Source organism: Ochotona curzoniae, unplaced genomic scaffold, assembly GCF_017591425.1.
Source record: "Ochotona curzoniae isolate NIBS_2020 unplaced genomic scaffold, NIBS_Ocur_1.0 scaffold_2476, whole genome shotgun sequence".
NCBI classification, from domain to species: Eukaryota; Metazoa; Chordata; class Mammalia; order Lagomorpha; family Ochotonidae; genus Ochotona; species Ochotona curzoniae.
Genome location: NW_024467095.1, coordinates 4,363,990 through 4,382,946, shown reverse-complemented (window position 1 = coordinate 4,382,946; position 18,957 = coordinate 4,363,990). Strand labels below are relative to the sequence as shown.

At 35.2% G+C, this 18,957-nt stretch overlaps 1 protein-coding gene across 1 annotated transcript in view; it reads left to right on the top strand.

The window, feature by feature from the left end:
* The window catches only part of PTPRZ1 (protein tyrosine phosphatase receptor type Z1), a 116,716-nt gene that overhangs the window by 83,748 nt on the left and 14,011 nt on the right, over window positions 1-18,957 (top strand). Inside the window, exons 13-20 of the mRNA XM_041001920.1 lie at window positions 3,690-3,834; window positions 8,308-8,399; window positions 10,867-10,952; window positions 13,416-13,436; window positions 13,608-13,704; window positions 15,996-16,078; window positions 17,356-17,490; window positions 18,057-18,191. Coding sequence (XP_040857854.1) covers window positions 3,690-3,834; window positions 8,308-8,399; window positions 10,867-10,952; window positions 13,416-13,436; window positions 13,608-13,704; window positions 15,996-16,078; window positions 17,356-17,490; window positions 18,057-18,191 — 794 coding nt within the window. The remainder of the gene's footprint in view (window positions 1-3,689; window positions 3,835-8,307; window positions 8,400-10,866; window positions 10,953-13,415; window positions 13,437-13,607; window positions 13,705-15,995; window positions 16,079-17,355; window positions 17,491-18,056; window positions 18,192-18,957) is intronic.

Sequence of the window (18,957 nt, the reverse complement as noted above, 5' to 3'; positions counted from 1 at the left end):
TCTGTTGTGGTTGTTATATTTGAGAGGCAATGCTAAGGTTTAGAGAAGAAAACACTTTAGGTTTTTCTGCTTCATTACCTCTATATTGCCTCGAGAGGGCAGTGTGAACCAACAAAATTTACTTTGTTCTTGCCATAATACAATTTTCTAAGCAGATAGTATTAATATGTTTCGTAGGTCAGGTGTTCTATTACAAGATGCAAAACACAAAATCATTTTCTGTGGAAATGTATTTCATTTGTGACTGTGTTTTATGTAAATTAGTTTGTTGGCCAGATGTTTCCTAGAGCGGATTACTTACATAATGTATAATACAGATGTTGCTCTCAGTCCCTTTAGGGAGGAAAGGAGAGCTCAGTTGGTTTAGAAATGTAAAATACTAGATAAATTTTATAGTTTGCTTTTATTAAATTTTAAGAAATGTTAAGGTAAAATGAAAATATTTAAATCTTAACAGTGAAAAATAAGCATATTACATAAAAGTATTCATAATTGAAGACAGACAGCAAACTCACTATATTTTTCCTCTTTGTTATTTTGACCTCTTGAATTAGTTGTATATTTTCCTTCAGTGAAGTAGCAATTAAAAGTTTGTACATTTTGGTAGAAAAGCTTCTTTTCTATATCTGACTTGATAACTATTTAACTTTGCATTTCAGTTTAAGCACTTAAGCTCTGATAGTTGAGAATACATAATGAAATTGCAGGTCATTATAATCATTAGTGTTGCGATAAATATGAGTTGTTACCTAGCCTCAATTATAGATTGGTTGGATTTATTTTTAAGGAAATATCAGAAATATATTTTTCTGTCGTTCTAGGAATTAACAGAAAAGTAGTCTTGCCACGTGATTCTATATAAAAAGGCTCTATCTGCAGCAAAGGTTAAATCAAGAATTAGTGACTGAAACTTGGCAGGTTCTCTGCAAAGCACTAATTAGAGTTACCTAATTATTACAGCGACATTCCTGCACTAAAGAAGCAAGATACGTATAAACCCTAACATCATCAAGTAAAACTGCTTCCACGGAGTTTTTCTTTTCAGTAAATTGAATATGTCCCTCTATCTAATTATTACAGATTCTCTCTGAAACTTTTACATTTATCACGCTCTCCTGGAATGTGGTCTTTGAAAAGCATAGACATGGAGAATATCAGCGTCTTCAATTTATAAATGACGAAACTGATGCCCAAAAGTACTAGTACCTGATCCAGGCAATGCAAAGAACTAACATGGAAGTGACTCTGGTAGCACGTTCATTTGGTGTCAGTCTCCTAAAGATTACACTTTCACAATTCAGTATAGCAAAATACATAATGTTCAAGTTGCAATACTAAATTATGCTGCTTTGTCCTCAAGGGATGTTCTAAAGCATTAGTCTTGGTTGCATATAGGTGCGTTATCATTTAGGCAACTCAATACATTGCAGATCCAATAGCAAAACAGGTATTTCAGACTCAACTAAATTAAATCAGTACTATCAGTTGTTCCTCTTTACACTATAGAAAGTAACCACCTGATTGCTCGTCATGTATCGTTTCCTCTTGCTAACAATTCCTGGATTTTATAATACAGGATTATCTTAGAATTGTCATTCTGGTTCTTCAGCTAAAGATTAGATTTTCCAGAGAAATTGTAAATCCACATGCAAGATTATGTAAGTGTGCATGTTTTTATTCGGCACATTTATATACATATATAGGACATATTTCTATAACATTTTATATGTACATATCTCACACGTGCATTACAATATGTAATCAGGTCTAGCTCATACATTTGCTTGCACATACATGTTAATAAAAGATACTACATATATGTGTACATATATACACACACACTCCAATATACAGGTTTGCTACATTTGTAGTCTATAAAGATCTGTGCAGTTACATAAAGTTAATTTCTGCATAGTTTGATCTACTTCACATTTTAAATTATTGTTGGAGTATACCGCGACCTAGTAAGTTGACATTTGAACTTTTCTCACAAGAATGTTAACCACATACAGCTCAAATGTCAGTTGGTTTACAACGCTTTTTTTTTTAAGTCGTATGATTTCTAGTCACCCTTTTGTATTCCATTTTTTTAACTGGAAAATTCAGATATTGTTATGAGAAAAATATTTGGGGAAATGTGGATGCCATTTTCATTCCTGTGTTACATTTCAGTCCTGTGATAGAGTGATTTAAATTCTTGGCCCATTCTTGCCATTTAAATATAAAGCTTCATTTTAAATCTTAAGCTCTCTACAGTATTCTAATTTGCTATACATGCACACATAATATCTCAACTTTCTTATTCTTAAGGGCTTTTTTTTTACTCTGTATCTATATAAATGGAATTAATTTCATGCATTTCACATATGCAGTTTTAAGGGCATAATGTCCTCCCCACCCTATTGCATATGTCAAGTTTCTTTTCTAATCACAAGCTTATTTGTCCACTAACTACAGAATTCAGCAACTAGTAAGTAGATAAGCCATTGTTTCTTGAGAGTATACACAGGGCTAAAAAAGTAATCAAATCTCAAATGTCCATTTTTTGTTCTTTATATGTTAGTTACCACAAATCAAGAAAAATCTCTACCATTTGCCTTTGGGGACTGACTTATTTCACTATGTATAATCATCTGGAGTTTTGTACACCATCTCAAGTGATTTCCTCTGTTCCATATGACTCACATTAAGACACGATACAAATGTGTCAGACATGACGAGTGAGTAGCAATCCTGTAGACTTGGAAGAAGAACTTAACTATAGTACTTTCAGATCTCCCACAGGTTGATAAAAATGCGTTCTCTGGTAACAATGCTAGCACATTGTCTTAGAAACAGACAATACTTATAATCACCTTTCTTTCCACTGAAGCATTGACAAGTGGAGGGAAAGGATGATTACTGATTGCTAAGATTGAAACTCAGCTTCTTAACAACTTAGAATATCTCCAGTGACGGTCATTTTCACAAGGCTGGTATAAAAATGCACGATTACAAAATGGTCATTTGATACATTTCACAATTAAATCAGTGACTGAATTTGGACCTTTTCATTATTTACCCTTGAATATATGAAAAGAATAGCTAAGATGCACGTGTGCCTTCAGTTCACATGATATTGGAGTTTTGTTCTTGATCAAAACAGTGGAGAAGAAAGGAACTCAAAATAACATTTAAAATTAACCTACAATTACCATTAAAATGCTTTGCTGAATTAAAGTGTTATGCAAATGTAATAAGGGTTATAAGATTTTTTAATAAAATTAATTGTTCATAGTTATATACCTAATTGCATGGTTTAACAATTCCATTAAAGTTAATTTTGGAAAATCAACAATGATTCAGTAAGTAGCATTGTTCTTCCTGGTCATTTTCTTTTGACATTGACAGATTTCTTATTTTAATATTTCCATTTCCCTTTTCTCAAGCTTTTCAAGGCAATGTTATGCACCCTGGAACAGCACCTTAAACTGAGTGCTGATCTCTGTTGGGGTATTGTGGTCCTTCAGTCCTTGCTTACTTTTTAAACTTGGTATTGCTTAAGTTGACTTATAATCACATTTTTTGCATCGTAGAATGGAAATTTTAAAGGTAAGTAACAGCAATGGGGGTTGCAGAGAATCAGTTGAAACACGTTGTGGCTTTTCCTTCAGTTAAACATCGATTCTCTCCATTTTCTCCGACTACAGAGGCCAGTAATAGTAGCCATGAGTCTCGCATTGGTCTAGCTGAAGGGCTGGATCCTGAGAAGAAGGCGGTCCTGCCCCTTGTGGTCGTGTCAGCCCTGACCTTTCTCTGTCTAGTGGCTCTTGTGGGTATTCTCATCTACTGGAGGTAAGTGGAGTGTTTGCTTTGGAAAAGAGAATTCATAAAGCTCAGATTTTGCCCAAATGTAAGCCAAAAGACCCAGAAACTTTATTCAAATTTTGTTTTCTTGAGAACTGCCATTAAGATAATTCAAGGAACTATGTAAAAATAAACTTATGTATCCAAGGTATAATAATAAAAGGGTTGAATATCTTCATACTGAAACAATTAAAGATAAAATGAAGGAACTTTGATTTTTGTTAATATTTAATGCAGTATTTTGCCAGCTACTCTCCCATATTAATCTAATAAATATTCAATCATTTTCATAGCTTTTGCCAGAAATCTGAGGTTTTCACCAACTGTGAAGATTGCAAACGTTATATTTAGGAAAACATTTTTTGATATCTTAGAAAACATTGCTTTTTTAGAAGAGAGTTATTTAAAATGCTTTATCAATCTTGCATACTGATTTTTTTAAAAGCCACACCAAAAATTGTAAACCAGTCGATTACATTATGTATTACATAATTAGGGAATAAAGCTAATTGCTACATTAAATTGTGTGAGATTCTAAAATTTGCAATTTACTTTGAAGATAAAGTACAGCTTCACTCTCACCCATAACTCATTAAAATATTTCAAAAGCAAGAAGATTGCACCAATCATAAACTTTTCGTCATCTAACAAGCCAAACATGCAGCAAGTCATTAAATTTAATGGGGATGCAGTAAAGTTAGTGTGTCTGTTAAAATACAAGGAAGTGAGGATGATATGAGGAAGAAAGCATAGTACTTTTTTTTAAAGATAATTTTTAGAACTATAACTAATTCCTCGTGTTTAGTATCATCACTTCGCAGGTTCATATCACCACCTTCGGAATCATCTACATAGTCTTACTTTGTTAACCACATTTATTATTTTTGTTCTTATATGTATTGCACTGTGTGAAGTATTGTTTGGAACAAAACATGTATTAAAAAAATGAATGAAAGCCAAGACTTTTCAAGAAATAAGGGCTTCCAATCGTTAGTATTTTTCCTTAGGAAGAAACATTTCTCAAGAAAACTTATAAAATTTTGCATTATCATCTATTATAGCAACTGAAATCTAATGCTAAGAAGGGTTAGAGAATTCCAATTCTTATTAGCCAGAGGGGCAGGAAAGCATAAAATAAGATGCTGAGCTCCAGCTGCTTAGGACTCAAGGGTAGAGACAGAAAAGGACAGGGCTGACTGAGAGCTGAATGTGTCCGAGGGAGGCGGCCTGGAGCACAGCGGCGCGTGCAGGTGGGCTTTGATTGGCCAACTTCCTTTTCGTGGCAGACTTCTTCTATTAGAAAATCAACAGCACATGCAATATTATTTGATATTTCGTAGAAAATTAAAATATGAAATGATTATGTTTTCTTTCAGTAATGAGTCAACCCATGAAGTTAGGAGGTGATAAAAATTACCAGTTACGTTATAAAATATAAAAAAGCACAGTGGTTTAGATATATGAGAACATTGTTATTTTACATATGTTTTTATAAACAATCTAATATTTATTAAAACCTTGTCATTATAAAAACCCGTTCAAAATTGTTACATATTGGCCCTACTCACATCCATTTGAAGTTAACTCACTGTGAGATGTAACTTTCTAGACCGTAATATACATTAGCACTACTGCCTGCTTCATGACAAGGTAACCCTGCTTATGCCATTTTCAGGTTTGTGTGAACTATTCGGATTTTAGTGTCTCTGTGTTTGTGAGATACTTTCAGGAACCAGTCTGGAAACATTTTAGAGCTATGTTGAGCCTGCAGCTTATGGAATACCGTAAAATCTAATGATGTCCCCCAAACTGTCTTAACAGTAGCTTATTTTATTGAGAGTAATTTTTGACATAAATGGTTACATCATAAACTTCATCTGTTTAAAGAATATAATTCACCAGTTTTTAAACTCATTTTAGTATTCTCTAATTACTAGTGGTGTTTACTTTCATGTACTTGTCAGGCACTTGCATGTCTTCTTTAGAAAAATGTGTATTTAAATTCTTTGCTGCCAATTTAAAAAAAATTAATTGGATTACTTTTCTTTTTATTACCGTTAGTTTTTTTATAATTCTAGACATAATTCCCTTCCCAGACATATAATCTATAATTATGTGTCCTATTCTGTGTTTTGTTTCTTCTCTTTTTTGATAATACTTGATACCATCAAAGTTTTCACTTTTGATGAAGTCCAATGCACCCATTTTTTCACCTGTTGTTTATGATTTTCATATCGTATAAAAGAATCCTTCATCAAACTCAAAACAATAAGAACTAGCTTCCACATTTTCTTCCACATGTTTTTGCAAAGTGGAAAGATTCATGCTTCACGATTTCCAAACGTATTTCAAAGCTGCAGTAATAAAGAGAGCCCGCTGCTATTATGTTATAGACACATTCAAGAATTATCAAAAATACCATGAAAACTGGAATCAAAAGGCATTTCACTTGGATACAAATAATTTCAAAATTCATGCATTTAAGTAAGGTGTCTACAAAATCCCCATGTAAATACATATTATGAAACACAATGTGTGAATTTAAAAAAAATGCATCAAGATGAATTTGTCTTTCAATTACTTTTTCCACAAAATTTGTGAAGTACCCTCATAGACCAAAGGAATAAAGTTGAGAGCCCATAAATAGTAAATTTATAGTCAACAGGTTTTAGATACAGATCCCAATACCTTCTAGTGGCCAAAGAAGTCCCTTCAACAAACGGTGCTAGTGATATTGGACATCCATACACAGACAGAAATTCAACTTAGTCCTTGTCACACCATATGTACAAGTGAACTCAGAAGGGACCATGTCTTGAGTTTAAGAGCTCAAACTGCAACATTCTTACAAGAAAATGTCTAAATCTTCTCATAACCTAACTTAGAAAGAAAACCATCCTAAAGTGGTCTAGTAGATCTTCTCTTTTTAATTTCCCTAACTCACAGTGTCCTATTATAACTGTATAAACTTTGAGTTGAAGCATACTTTAGCAAAAAGATGAATTACAAGGGATTAAGCCTAGGTCGCTCTCACAGTTTCATGTTGTTGCTGGTGTTTGCTGCATGGTGTTGGGCCTGTCACTCGCCCACCTTGGCTCCCGTTCTGGTGGATTTCCTAGTACATTTGTAAGAGTGCTGTCTGATGTTCTTTAGGGCCCTGTGAGTGAACAGAGCAGAACTAGTACTGTTTGAGACTTGTACGAAGACCCCAAGAGATGAAATAATTACACACTTCTAGCTTTTAACTCTGAGTACTGTGGGAAAAGGTGTAAATTAAATAATCAGATTACCATTGATTGATAGGACCTATGTCTACAGGTTTAATACAGTCATCACATTTCTCATCACGCCTGAGTGATAATTAGCAGGAGAGATAGTTATCAACAGTTAGCACGTAAATGTGAAGACTTTCACTGCTTCTACAGAACAGATGGACCATAGGTACTGAATCCTGTCACACATTGAATAATACGCCCTGAAATCATTTTCCAGATGTTTTAAGGTACAATTTACATAAAATAAATCATGAGTTTCTAAAATGCAATATTACTTCTTCAACAGGGAAGATATTTTTAAAACAAACACTATTTTTAACAAAAAGAGAAAGAATTCTTGAAGCTTTTTTAAGAGTCACAACTTTAAGAATCAACATTTAGCATTTTTAACTATCTAAAATTTTAAATTAAAGATGGGTTGAGTTACTGTACAGCAGCACTTGATTTTTTGCTGTCATCAGGAGTTTGTGGTATGCTCTTGCAAGCTGTTACTCTTGTCATTTGATTGAAAACAGATTCAGGTGACACTGTAGGTCAGTTACCCTTGATTCCAAATATACCCGTGGTCATTCTTAAAAGCCTGGCAGCAATATTTATGTGTGCTGGAAAGAAAATCACCCCTGATTTGGGTGCCACGCTCATTATTTCCTAGCTGGAGTTCTGTAGCTACTATATTACTTTGTAGTAGAAAGCTGCTTCTTTTTCTCATCAAAACATTACCCATGGCAAATCTTGTTTCTACATGCCATTTACTGGTAGCTGAATCCAGTCAGAAAGTTATGGTTAACGTTGAGTGACAACAGCTTCAGGCATTCCTTCCTTTCCACACTTGGTGTATAGCAACAATGTAGCCAGAAGAGTTCCTTCCTCAGTGAAATGTCATTTGGTACTAGCTGCAACTGAAAACAATTCCTGCTTCTAGCATATCTGATATCTGTTTGTTGTTCAGCCTCTCGTGGAAGTAAAACTGAGATTAAATTTGGAGGCTATAAAGCTCTTTATGTCTTATATTTTGTTAATATAGATTTGAAACTAATGATCTTCTGGGTGTATATTCACTTATTATTTATTTTTTATCCATTTATATTTTAATTCTGGATATTTCCACCATAATTTTCAAGCAGCTCAGAGATGGTCTTGTTGTCCATGGCAGCTCATAATATAAATTGCTCTCTTTTATTTGCAGGAAATGCTTCCAAACTGCACACTTTTATTTAGAGGATAGTGCATCTCCTCGAGTAATATCTACACCTCCAACACCTATCTTCCCAATTTCAGGTAACAGTGTAAAATGCAAGTAAGAGTAGCTGGTAAATAATGAATGAAAAGCACAAGGCTAGAAGTTTTGGGTTCATTTGGATAGTCTACTAATGGCTGCTATGCAGACTAATTTTCGTGCTACCCAAACTAGTATATCGTGTATCAAGCACTTGGGGTCATATTCTATTTTTCATTTAACATGATCCAGTCGCAGAGATGAAATGGCAAATTTGTAACTTTTTGGCTGATATATGTTGATGATACTAACTCTTATTGCAATAAAACATTGCTTAAGAACAATGCTTTGACTCTTTTTCAGTTCTTTAGTGGAAACCTAAGTAATGGAAATCATACTAAGTCAGTGTAAAAGATGCATTTGAGAAAGCAATAAAAATAAAGTCTAGCTCATTTCTGATCATTTGAGATTATGTGAGAAAAGGTTTCTTGAGAAACCTTCACAGAAAAAAATAAGAAAACAGCAGTGGTCATAGTGGCAAAAAATGAACACAAATAGTTTATGGTTGTCTGAAATACTTTGTCTCAAGATGTTAAGCAGTTATATATTTAAGAGAACATTAACTACTTTTATCAGAACTTGCCTGAATATCAATATTCAAATTATAATTTTTATTAAAATACTCATTTCAGAGTTCCCACTAGAAGTTAAAATTGCAGCTATTTACTGACTAAAATCTCAGAATAAAAAGTTGTCTAGAAATGTGTGAGCTGTAGAAGTACAGGAGGATGAGATGTGGACACTGACATTGTTAAGCAGAATTCAGAGACAGGAATTCGACTCTAGTCATTTCATAGAAGCCGCTTTCTAGATTGTCTGATACTGTGTGTGGCATCGCTAAGGGCTCAAGTTCTCCATGCTCTTCCCGGGAATCTCAGGACTAATAAAACAGGAAAATGGGGCATGTGTTTGGACAAGCAGTTAAGATGCCAATTAGAGCATCTGTGTATCGCATTGGAGTGCCTGATTTCAAGACCTCACACTGGCTCCTGATCCATTTTGTGGCTAATACAGACTCTAGAAAGCAATTGATGGCTCAGGTAACCAACATCACTGCACCTGCGTGGACCAGGCTCCAGGCTCCTGGTTCCTGGCTCCTGGCTCCTGGCTCCTGGCTCCAGGCTCCAGGCTCCTGGCTCCTGGCTCCTGGCTCCTGGCTCCAGGCTCCTGGCTCCTGGCTCCTTGCTCCAGGCTCCTGGCTCCTGGCTCCTGGCCCAGGAACACTGTAGGCTTGTGGAGAATGCAGCTGCAGATGGAAGCGCATTCACCATCTCTGGAATAAACAAAAAAGTTAGAAACAATGTTAAGTGATATTCCACTTATGAAAGAAGATTGATGGGCAAGATTTCCTTGGGTTTGAAAGCCATTTATCAGAACTAATGATTTAGGTGGATAAATTATTTCTGTTTTCTTATCTAATTATAAGGGCTACTTCCAGGCAAGACTCTTCTGTGGGTGTGAAGGTGGAATTACACCTTCTCCTAGTGCACCTTGAGCTTGACTAATTCAAGTTTAGTATTCAAGTCCACTCATCTAACAGAACAGATGGAGTCTTTTTTTTTTTAATCAACAAATTCGTGGTAACTGAAGCTTAAATGTATTAGATGGCCTACCTATTGAACATCTGTTGAGGAAAAGAACTGTTTCTAGCAAAATGTGTTTGATGTTTCCTTGTCAGAGAAATCACTTGTGAAATTGCATACTGTGAACTACAACATGCTTAGTTTAAGAAAGTCTTTCCAGGAAAAGAAAAAAATCAGTTAAAATAATTTGGCCCTTTCACAATTAATTAACAGATCCAATGAGTTTGTTTACATAGCATATTTTCATATTAGAATTCTTTAAATTTTACAGATTAAAAGTCTCGATAATTTTTGTCATTATATTCAATGAATATTCCACATAAAATTGATTCTATTATTTATAGAGAGAACAAGAGGCTTTCAAGTATAAACATGGAATAAAATCAAGTCTAAGACATTAACCTGGACAATTTTACAAAACTGAAAGTGCGTTGCGTATTGTGCATAGCCCATGCTGAAACTCAAGAAGATACTCACATAACCCTAGGGTTCTGGCTATGAGATTACAGCCACTTATTTCTTTAATGACAATATAGTTGCACTGGTTTTGCATGTATCCATACAAAGCCCATATTCAAGAATGTGGTACATGCAGGAACACAGTCTGCTTGATAAATACAGATGCTTTTGTAGAATAATTATAAACTAACATTGAAATAAGTTATGTTCCCATTACAGTGTAGATGGAAAAGAAACTTGTGATCACAATTAATTTCTAAAATGCATGTGGTGATTATGGTTTGCTTACAGAAAATTGATGATTGTTGCTTAACATGAAATTCTAAGATTTGGATGGGATTAAAAGAAACAGTGAGATTTTAGGTCCTGGCATATCTGTTTCTAGTGAGTCATATTTCCTAACACAGGTTGTTTTTATCTTATTTAGATGATGTTGGAGCAATTCCAATTAAGCACTTCCCAAAACATGTTGCAGACTTGCGTGCAAGTAATGGGTTTACTGAAGAATTTGAGGTACAATTTTGATATATCTATTTTACATAAAATAGAAAGTAATAATTTAAGATTCACCCATAGATTGTGTATTGACCTAAAGAGGCAGGTTGAAACAATTTTTGCTTCTGCTGAAAATATTGCTTTCCTACTTACAAGACAGTTTGCTGTAGCTGTCACTCAATTTATTAAATTGGTTTCCATTTTAAAAATTAAGTTGTGCTCATAGAAAAATTTTAAAACATGATTAATTCTTCCCTATAAGTTGCGGAATTCTGATATCCTGTTTGTAAAAATCTGAATTAGTAACAACAATTTTTAATTCTCTAAATTGCATAAATTTTTCCCCGAACTGCTAAATTTCATGGTTTTCAGCCAAAGTGCATAGAATTATTTCTTAAATAGTATACCAATGTAAATGGGAATGAAAATTACTTAACTTTATGATACAAGCTAAAACCAATCACATCTTCTCAAGAAAGCATGTTTTTAAAGCCTTTGAACTGCTAATACAGTGAAAACATTTCCAGTATTGTTCTTTTAAATGCTTTTAGACAATAGAGGATGAACATTTTTCTTCAAATGTGTCAGGGCCCACTGAGTTAGCAGTTTACCAGATTTTTCAAAATAGAAAATCACATACCCAGAGTTAATAATTAACAACAACAACAACAAACTTTCATTAATGAACAGCGTCTGTTATGTCATCAGATTAAATGTTTCCGCGTTAAAGCTTCAGTCAAAACTTGGAGCTATTTATGTTACTATTTTTACTCCTGTAATTGGTGAAATCCGACTCCATGGGAGTTTGTTAACAGTTGGTACATTGTAAAGCTGCATTCAGACCAGGTCTACAATTTTAAAAACCGTTTTCAAAACCAGCCCCTCTGTTGCTTTTGCCATCAGGCAATCTTTGGCTTCCTCTCTGGCCACGCAGTAATAGGGAGCCCCTACTGGGTCCCAGCATCCCTTTAGCCCCAAGCATCCTATAGACCTCCTTAGCATGAGTTCTGAGCCAGACCCCAGGATCCACTCTCTCATCACAGCCGGCATCTGCTTCGCACAGATCACCCCAATTAAGACATATTAGGGCAAGGAAATAACAGAGTTAAAAAGCTGTAAGAAAGTGAAAGAAATACAACTGAACTGTAATAGGTTTAGCTTAAATTTAAAATAATTAGAAGCCAATTCATTTAATCCTCTTAATAAATCTAAATCACAGCAACATGGACTATGTAAGCAATGTACAGCAACATCAGAAAGAGTGAAATATTATGAGGAATTACATATTTAACACATCAAGTTTTATTCTTATCGTAGAGGTCATGCCACACCGGCAGAGAAAAACTGTCAGGATAATGTCAAGCCAAACTGACCACAACAGGGAAACTAAATAAAAAACGGATCTAACCTTCCAAATGTTGAAAAAAAATAAGTGAAAACAGATCATTTATAGTCACAGTTGGTGATAGCAAGGGCATACTTATGGTGTGTACATTATAAGATCATTTTAATATTATTCATCAGTGTATAATAATTGAATTAATAAAAATGATCTCATATTTTTGCTCAGAAATTTTATTCTGTTGCTTTTAACTCACAGTCTGATTGCGGGAATCTTCTCATTCACTTAATTATTAGCTTTGTAACTGATAATGCTACACCCTTTAAGTGATTCCTTATTAATTGTTTTTAATTGCTCAGAACGACTTTCTACAAAAGAGGCCTTTCTTTGGAGGGAGGACGGGCCATTCACTGATGCATCGCGGTCACTTTGGGGATCCGTACTTTCTCAGAAGTTAGAATTATGTCATATTATCCTAACACAGTAATTATGTTATAAACTAATACATGTAGAAATAAGGTCTGAGAAGCATTTTAAAAGAACACTGGCAGAAATCATCTTTAACAAAAATTACAGTTTAAACCAAAAGAAGATACTAATAAATTACATACAAGTTAGTTAAATTTTGTTTCAAATTGCTATAGTATTATGATTTTAAAAGCTAAAGAGATTTGCAATTTTTGACAGCCTTAAATTTGCTATAAACCACCTAATACGAAGCTATGTATGCTTTAAATTAACTAAAAATATTTCTAAATTTTACTAATTTAGAGTTTCAAATAGTGCTGTAATGGGTGAACAGTTTGAATATTTCAAAATCCACCTATTATGACAAAATGAGTCATGGATAATGTGGCCTTTCTCATCGCTTTTTGAAAATTCATCCTGTTGTTGTATCACTGTCTCCTTTTTAAGAGTGTTATTTTTCCTTTTACATAATTTTAAGGTTCCAAATTGGTAGACATTTTGATTTGCATGCAACTGTTTGAAACATTCTGTTTTGTTAGTATTTGATGAATGTATTTATTGCATGATCATAGTTGTCCATTGTAAACCTAATATGAACACTTTTCTTTCTCATTTGTCGTGTGCTGTGGAATTTGATTTCTTTACTTTTTTGGCATTCATTCCCTCATTAGACACTGAAAGAGTTTTACCAGGTAAGGCATTATTTCACTGCATTTTCTTATAGCCAAGAAGTAGTTTTAACATGTAAAAAAAAAATGTTGTTTTGGATAGATTACTTTGTTTTGTTTTCCTTGTTATATTTTAAGACATTGTGCTTGCAAGCATGTTAAATATTAAAATGGCACACATGGAATTTCTTACAGGAAGTGCAGAGCTGTACTGCTGACTTAGGTATCACAGCAGACAGCTCCAACCACCCAGACAACAAGCACAAGAACCGCTACGTCAACATTGTTGCCTGTAAGTTCAACTGTTCTCTCCATTCTGACGTGAGCATCATTGCCACTGCTGTGTCCTGGAACAGTGTGCTGAAGTCATCTGAGAGCAGACTTCCTTAGGACTGTTTCAGATTAAGACTTGCAAAACGCACCTGGAGATAAAGCACTCCAGCTCACACTGTTCTCCCACTCGTGACACCTGTTCCCTTTAAACAAACCGAGCTCTCGTCTTTCCTTTGCATTCCTGGGACTATGCACGCCCTCCGTGTGTGTTGTTTCTGTCTATTCGTTGGTCCTGTTTCACTTACAACGTATCTACTTTTTTGTAGTTCTTCTAACCAAATGAGACTCTCTTAAGACCTTTGCTCGTTTCATTTTTTTGGTGTTTTTCCTGTTGTTTTACAAGTGATGATTTGTGTTCCTTCTTCATATTTCCTTTTTTTTTTCTTTTTGTTTTCTTACCTGTTCTCTCTCCCTTTTCTCCTCAGTGGGCAATAATATGGGTTCTTATTTCCCATTGGTAGGATCTCACTGGGTTTTTTTCTTATGAATTTAGTCTCTTTTTTTTCCCTTTTTCTTATAGCAGTTTTTATGGACATCTATTCCTCCTTATTCTCCTGTGTATTTTCCCATATCTCTTCAATTCCATCTTCATGTTCCCTCCAACTCCAAAAATAACTTCTCCATCTTTCTGTCTTCATCCATGCAATAGTCACTGCCTTCAGATTGTTTTGATCTTGACTCCATTCTAATGGTGAAGCTGAGCTCTCCTGTTAAGAATCACATTCTCATAGCATAGCTACTGCCATCTTTTCCACAGAGTTTATGGCAATGTTCGTTTTTCACTTGTGAGCGTTGCTGACGCTGTGTTGGCAACACATACAGTTCAGGTGCCTCTCATATAAAAAGAAATAGAAACTAGCCATGCAGTAATTCAGAAGGCAACAGCGAAGAGTATATTTTCAACTTCTTCTATGTGCCTGGTACCGTAAGAACACTATCTCATTGGATTCCTGAAATAACGTGGCAGATGAAGTAATAAGAGCCTTCTTTTATAGATGAAGAAAACAACCCAGAAATTCTAAAAATGTTAACATTGAAATGCGAAGACATGACAGCGTGGCATCTAGACGCATCTTTCCGGTGCGGTGGATGCATTTTTACATCCATTGTCTGTGTCAGTGTCCACAGAAGGATTCAGAAGCTGACGGAGAATCTAACGTGTCCCAATTTGCTCTGTATTTACTTCTCCGTCCTTGAAAGAATAGTCTGCCCTGCAAAGCAACCAAGTTTCCTTCTAGTAACACATCATTTTTGCATTATGTATCTCCTTCAAACTGATTTCTGAACTTCATCCCAGACTCCTTCCTTCATCATGTCGTGAATACTGTAGGTTTACCAGGTATCTGCTATCATGGTTTAATTCTCTTGTAAATGACAGTGCAAGTTCCTCCACCTCTGTGCTGGGAAAATTGTTGTGCTTTCATATGCAGCAAGTCCTGCTTGTTCTAAGTTTTCAGAAGCTTCCTTTTAAAAAGATTTATTTATGTAAACGGGAGAGTTATAAAGATAGAAAGAGATCTTCCTTCTGCTAGGTCTCTTTCCAAATGGCTGCAATTAACAAAGTTAGGCCAAGCAAAAGCCAGGAGCCTAGATCTCTCCACTGGATGCAAAAATCCCAGAACTTGGGCTATCTGCTTTTGCCTTCCCCCCAGTGTGTGAGCAGGGAGCTGAATTGCAAGTGCAGTAGCCAGAACTTGCAGCAGCACACATTTGAGATAACAGCATTGTAGCCAACAGCTTAGCTCAATGCCAGCTGCTCAAGGATCCTTACTTTCTCTGCTTCTCCTTCCTCGATCAGCCTCTAGTTCAGAGACTACTTGTGATGTTCACTGGGCTTCTAAAGCACCCTCACTGCTCTGCCGGTGACTCTTCACTGTTCACAGCCCCCATTCCCAGTTTAAAAGCTTATCTAAAATGCCACCCTCACATGTCAACCTGTATGAAAAATTACTGTTGTTGCAGCCCCCCAATCCTTTGGCACTTGGCACCACTTTTTTAACACCTTCACCAAACGTTCTGTGTATATGTTCTCACACATACCACTTTAGAGATGTTCTTGATGGCAGAGTCCCTTGTTCTCTTTATCTTTGCTAACTTCATCATCATCATCTCTGTCTCCAAAAACCTGTTAAAACAATCGTTTTTTGTGCCGGTTTTAACTGTGTGTGAAATAAAGTCTGATGTATATCAATGAACTTTCTTCTGAAAAGTAGTCTGCAGTACAGTGAAATGTATTCTTTTTTATTGCAGATGATCATAGCAGGGTTAAGCTTGCACAACTTGCTGAAAAAGATGGCAAACTGACTGATTACATCAATGCCAATTATGTTGATGTAAGCATGTTTTAAGTGAAAATGTTCTAGAAATTCTGTTACACTCTGAATTTGCTATAGCATGATGTCATGTACAAACTGGTCCTTAATATGTGAAACCCAACAGTTAATAAAGTAGAAAGGAATTTCCAGGAGATCCTGTGATGGAAAGATTTGAGATTGTAGGACACACCAGCTGCGATTCTTGGATTATCTCCTGGATGAGGGGAGAATGCGCGCTCAGAGTGTGTGAGGTACAGTTTGTACACACACAGACTGACGACTCCTAGATTATAAGGAGAACCAACCGTGTTTATTTAACGTTTCTCAGAGCTCCTCTTCACACAATGTTGAGTATATCAAAGATGCTTAATGAATCCTGACTGAAATACTCAGATGATAAACTTGACTAAAAGGCAAAGACATGATCATTAAGCCAGCTACCAGCTTTTGTACTTTGGAATACTCCTTACAGACCCAACTTTAAGAAACTTGTTCAAGTTTATCAGAGATAGTAGATCAGTGACTAACTTAAGGGGCTCCTCGCTGTGACTGTCAACAAAACTTGGTTATTTCCTAACACTGACCTTCAAGTTTAGTTGCGTAAAGGTTGGCTCTGTGTGGGACCATGCATCCTCAGAAGTGTGTAACAGGCCACCCCTTCATGCTTCCAGAGAAGGCAGTGTGATGTGTGTTGGATAAACATGATCTCTGGAGTTTGAGTTGGTTTTTATTCCCACCTCTACCACTCACTAATCATGGGGTCTTGAAAAGCCATTTAATCTCTAACCCTAACCCTAACTCCCAGAGCTTCAGTTTCCTCATCTTTAAGCCAAAATGATGACAGTTTATGGTTAATGTTTATAAAGGTCATTACTCGGCAATGGATGCTCAGAAGATGAAGCTAGGATTACTATTACTGATTAACACTGCCCGACGTTGCCAAGTATTAGTAAAGAGAATATCTCCAGAATTTTCTTAACTGAGTTTCATACAGTTCAAGGTAGGATGATGAAGGAGTGTATTTGAAGTAATAAAAATAGACTTGGATTAAATGCACTTGGAATAAACAAAATTCCTTCACATTGAAATTCTCAAAGAGAATTCTTGCTACATATTTTTACAAAAATATCGTAATTAGTGAACAAGCACGACCCTTGCTAGTACTATCAAATTTCTCCAGCTTTGAAGGTTTTTATAATCGCTTTGTTTGTAAGAAAAAGGTGCTTATATACTATGTAATTTAAAGCAGCATGTAAATAATTTAGGGGAAAAAAAATTGTCATTTGTTTCTTCAGGGTTACAATAGACCAAAAGCCTACATCGCTGCCCAAGGCCCGCTGAAGTCCACGGCTGAAGATTTCTGGAGAATGATATGGGAACACAACGTGGAAGTGATCGTCATGATAACCAACCTCGTGGAGAAGGGAAGGGTGTGTGGATTTATTACAGGAGAGATATTTGTCATGTGATCCCTGGAAGGGGTGACTAGAGCTGCTGAAAATGAGCTTTGACAGAATCAGCATTGCAAGACAGCAAGTTGTAATAGTGCAACAGGACTCCCTGGTAGGAAATCTGTTATCAAAGGGAAGCCGTTAGCGTTAGAAATTTAAGAAATCTTTGACTCCAATTAGCTGCTTTTTCAATACATTCTTCTTACTTGAAGAAAAACTACATAGGATTCTGTAAAAAGCATCATAGAATAAAAAAGAAATATTTTAATATAGGAGTACTGAATTCCAATCCTGGTTTTGCACTAACTTAATACATATGAAAGAGGGAAATTGGGAATAAATCAGCTGGAGTCCTTTCCAGTTCCTTGATTCTATCCTGGCCTCCTCTATAGCTTTTTCACAGACACTCAAAAAGCAATGGAAATAATTAAAAGAAAAAGGAAATCTGTTCTTATAATCCTCAAATATTACTACTTTTAAAGAAGACTTTGACATGGCACATTTGAATACGGAAAAAAATATTTTTTTTGCTTTTTCATTTACAGAGGAAGTGTGACCAATACTGGCCTACTGATGGTAGTGAAGAATATGGGAACTTTCTAGTCAATCAGAAGAGTGTTCAAGTGCTTGCCTATTACACTGTGAGGAATTTTACCCTAAGGAACACAAAGATTAAAAAGGTAAATCAACAAATTATGGGAATATTCCATCAGATGTTGATAAATGGAATGTGATATCTACGTATAATCAGATACACTTCAACTTGTCCTTTCTGATATACTGTATAAACATGGAGGATGTTGTTTTAGGTAAAATAAGGCAAATAAAACTTTTATGTGAAATCAAAGAAAGCCTATTTCATAGAATTAGAATATAGAATGACGGTTACCAGGGAATGGAAATTGGGATGATGCTGGCCAACCAATTAAAAATTTCCATTACATCAGAGGAGGATCATTTTCCAATACATCAAGAAACGATTGTATAATAAAGCAATCGATAGTTAATAACAAACTATTGTGGGCTTTAAAACTGCTGAGTAGCTTTGGAATTTTTACAATTAAATAAGATTTTATGGTAATATGTATATGAGATAGCTTAATTTGATTTCTGTGCAATGCATACACATTTCAAAACACCACATTGTTCATCACAAATATATGTATCTATATGTAATTTTATTTATTAAATAGAAAACAATCTAAATTATACAGTAAGCGTATCATCACTGGATGATACATTTTGTTCTTTTTCTGGTTGATATAACTAAGCCAGGGTAAAATATGTATAACTGAGTGTATTGCAAGTTCTGATCCTGGCTATAATTTCGTTCCCAAAAGTTTCTTCCAAGTCTCTAACAGCAGGTTTTGAACTTGGGCCAGACTGAAGTGAGTGTGATGCCCGTGTGATGCCTAGCTAAATGAGTAGAGTTTGAAATAAGGGAAT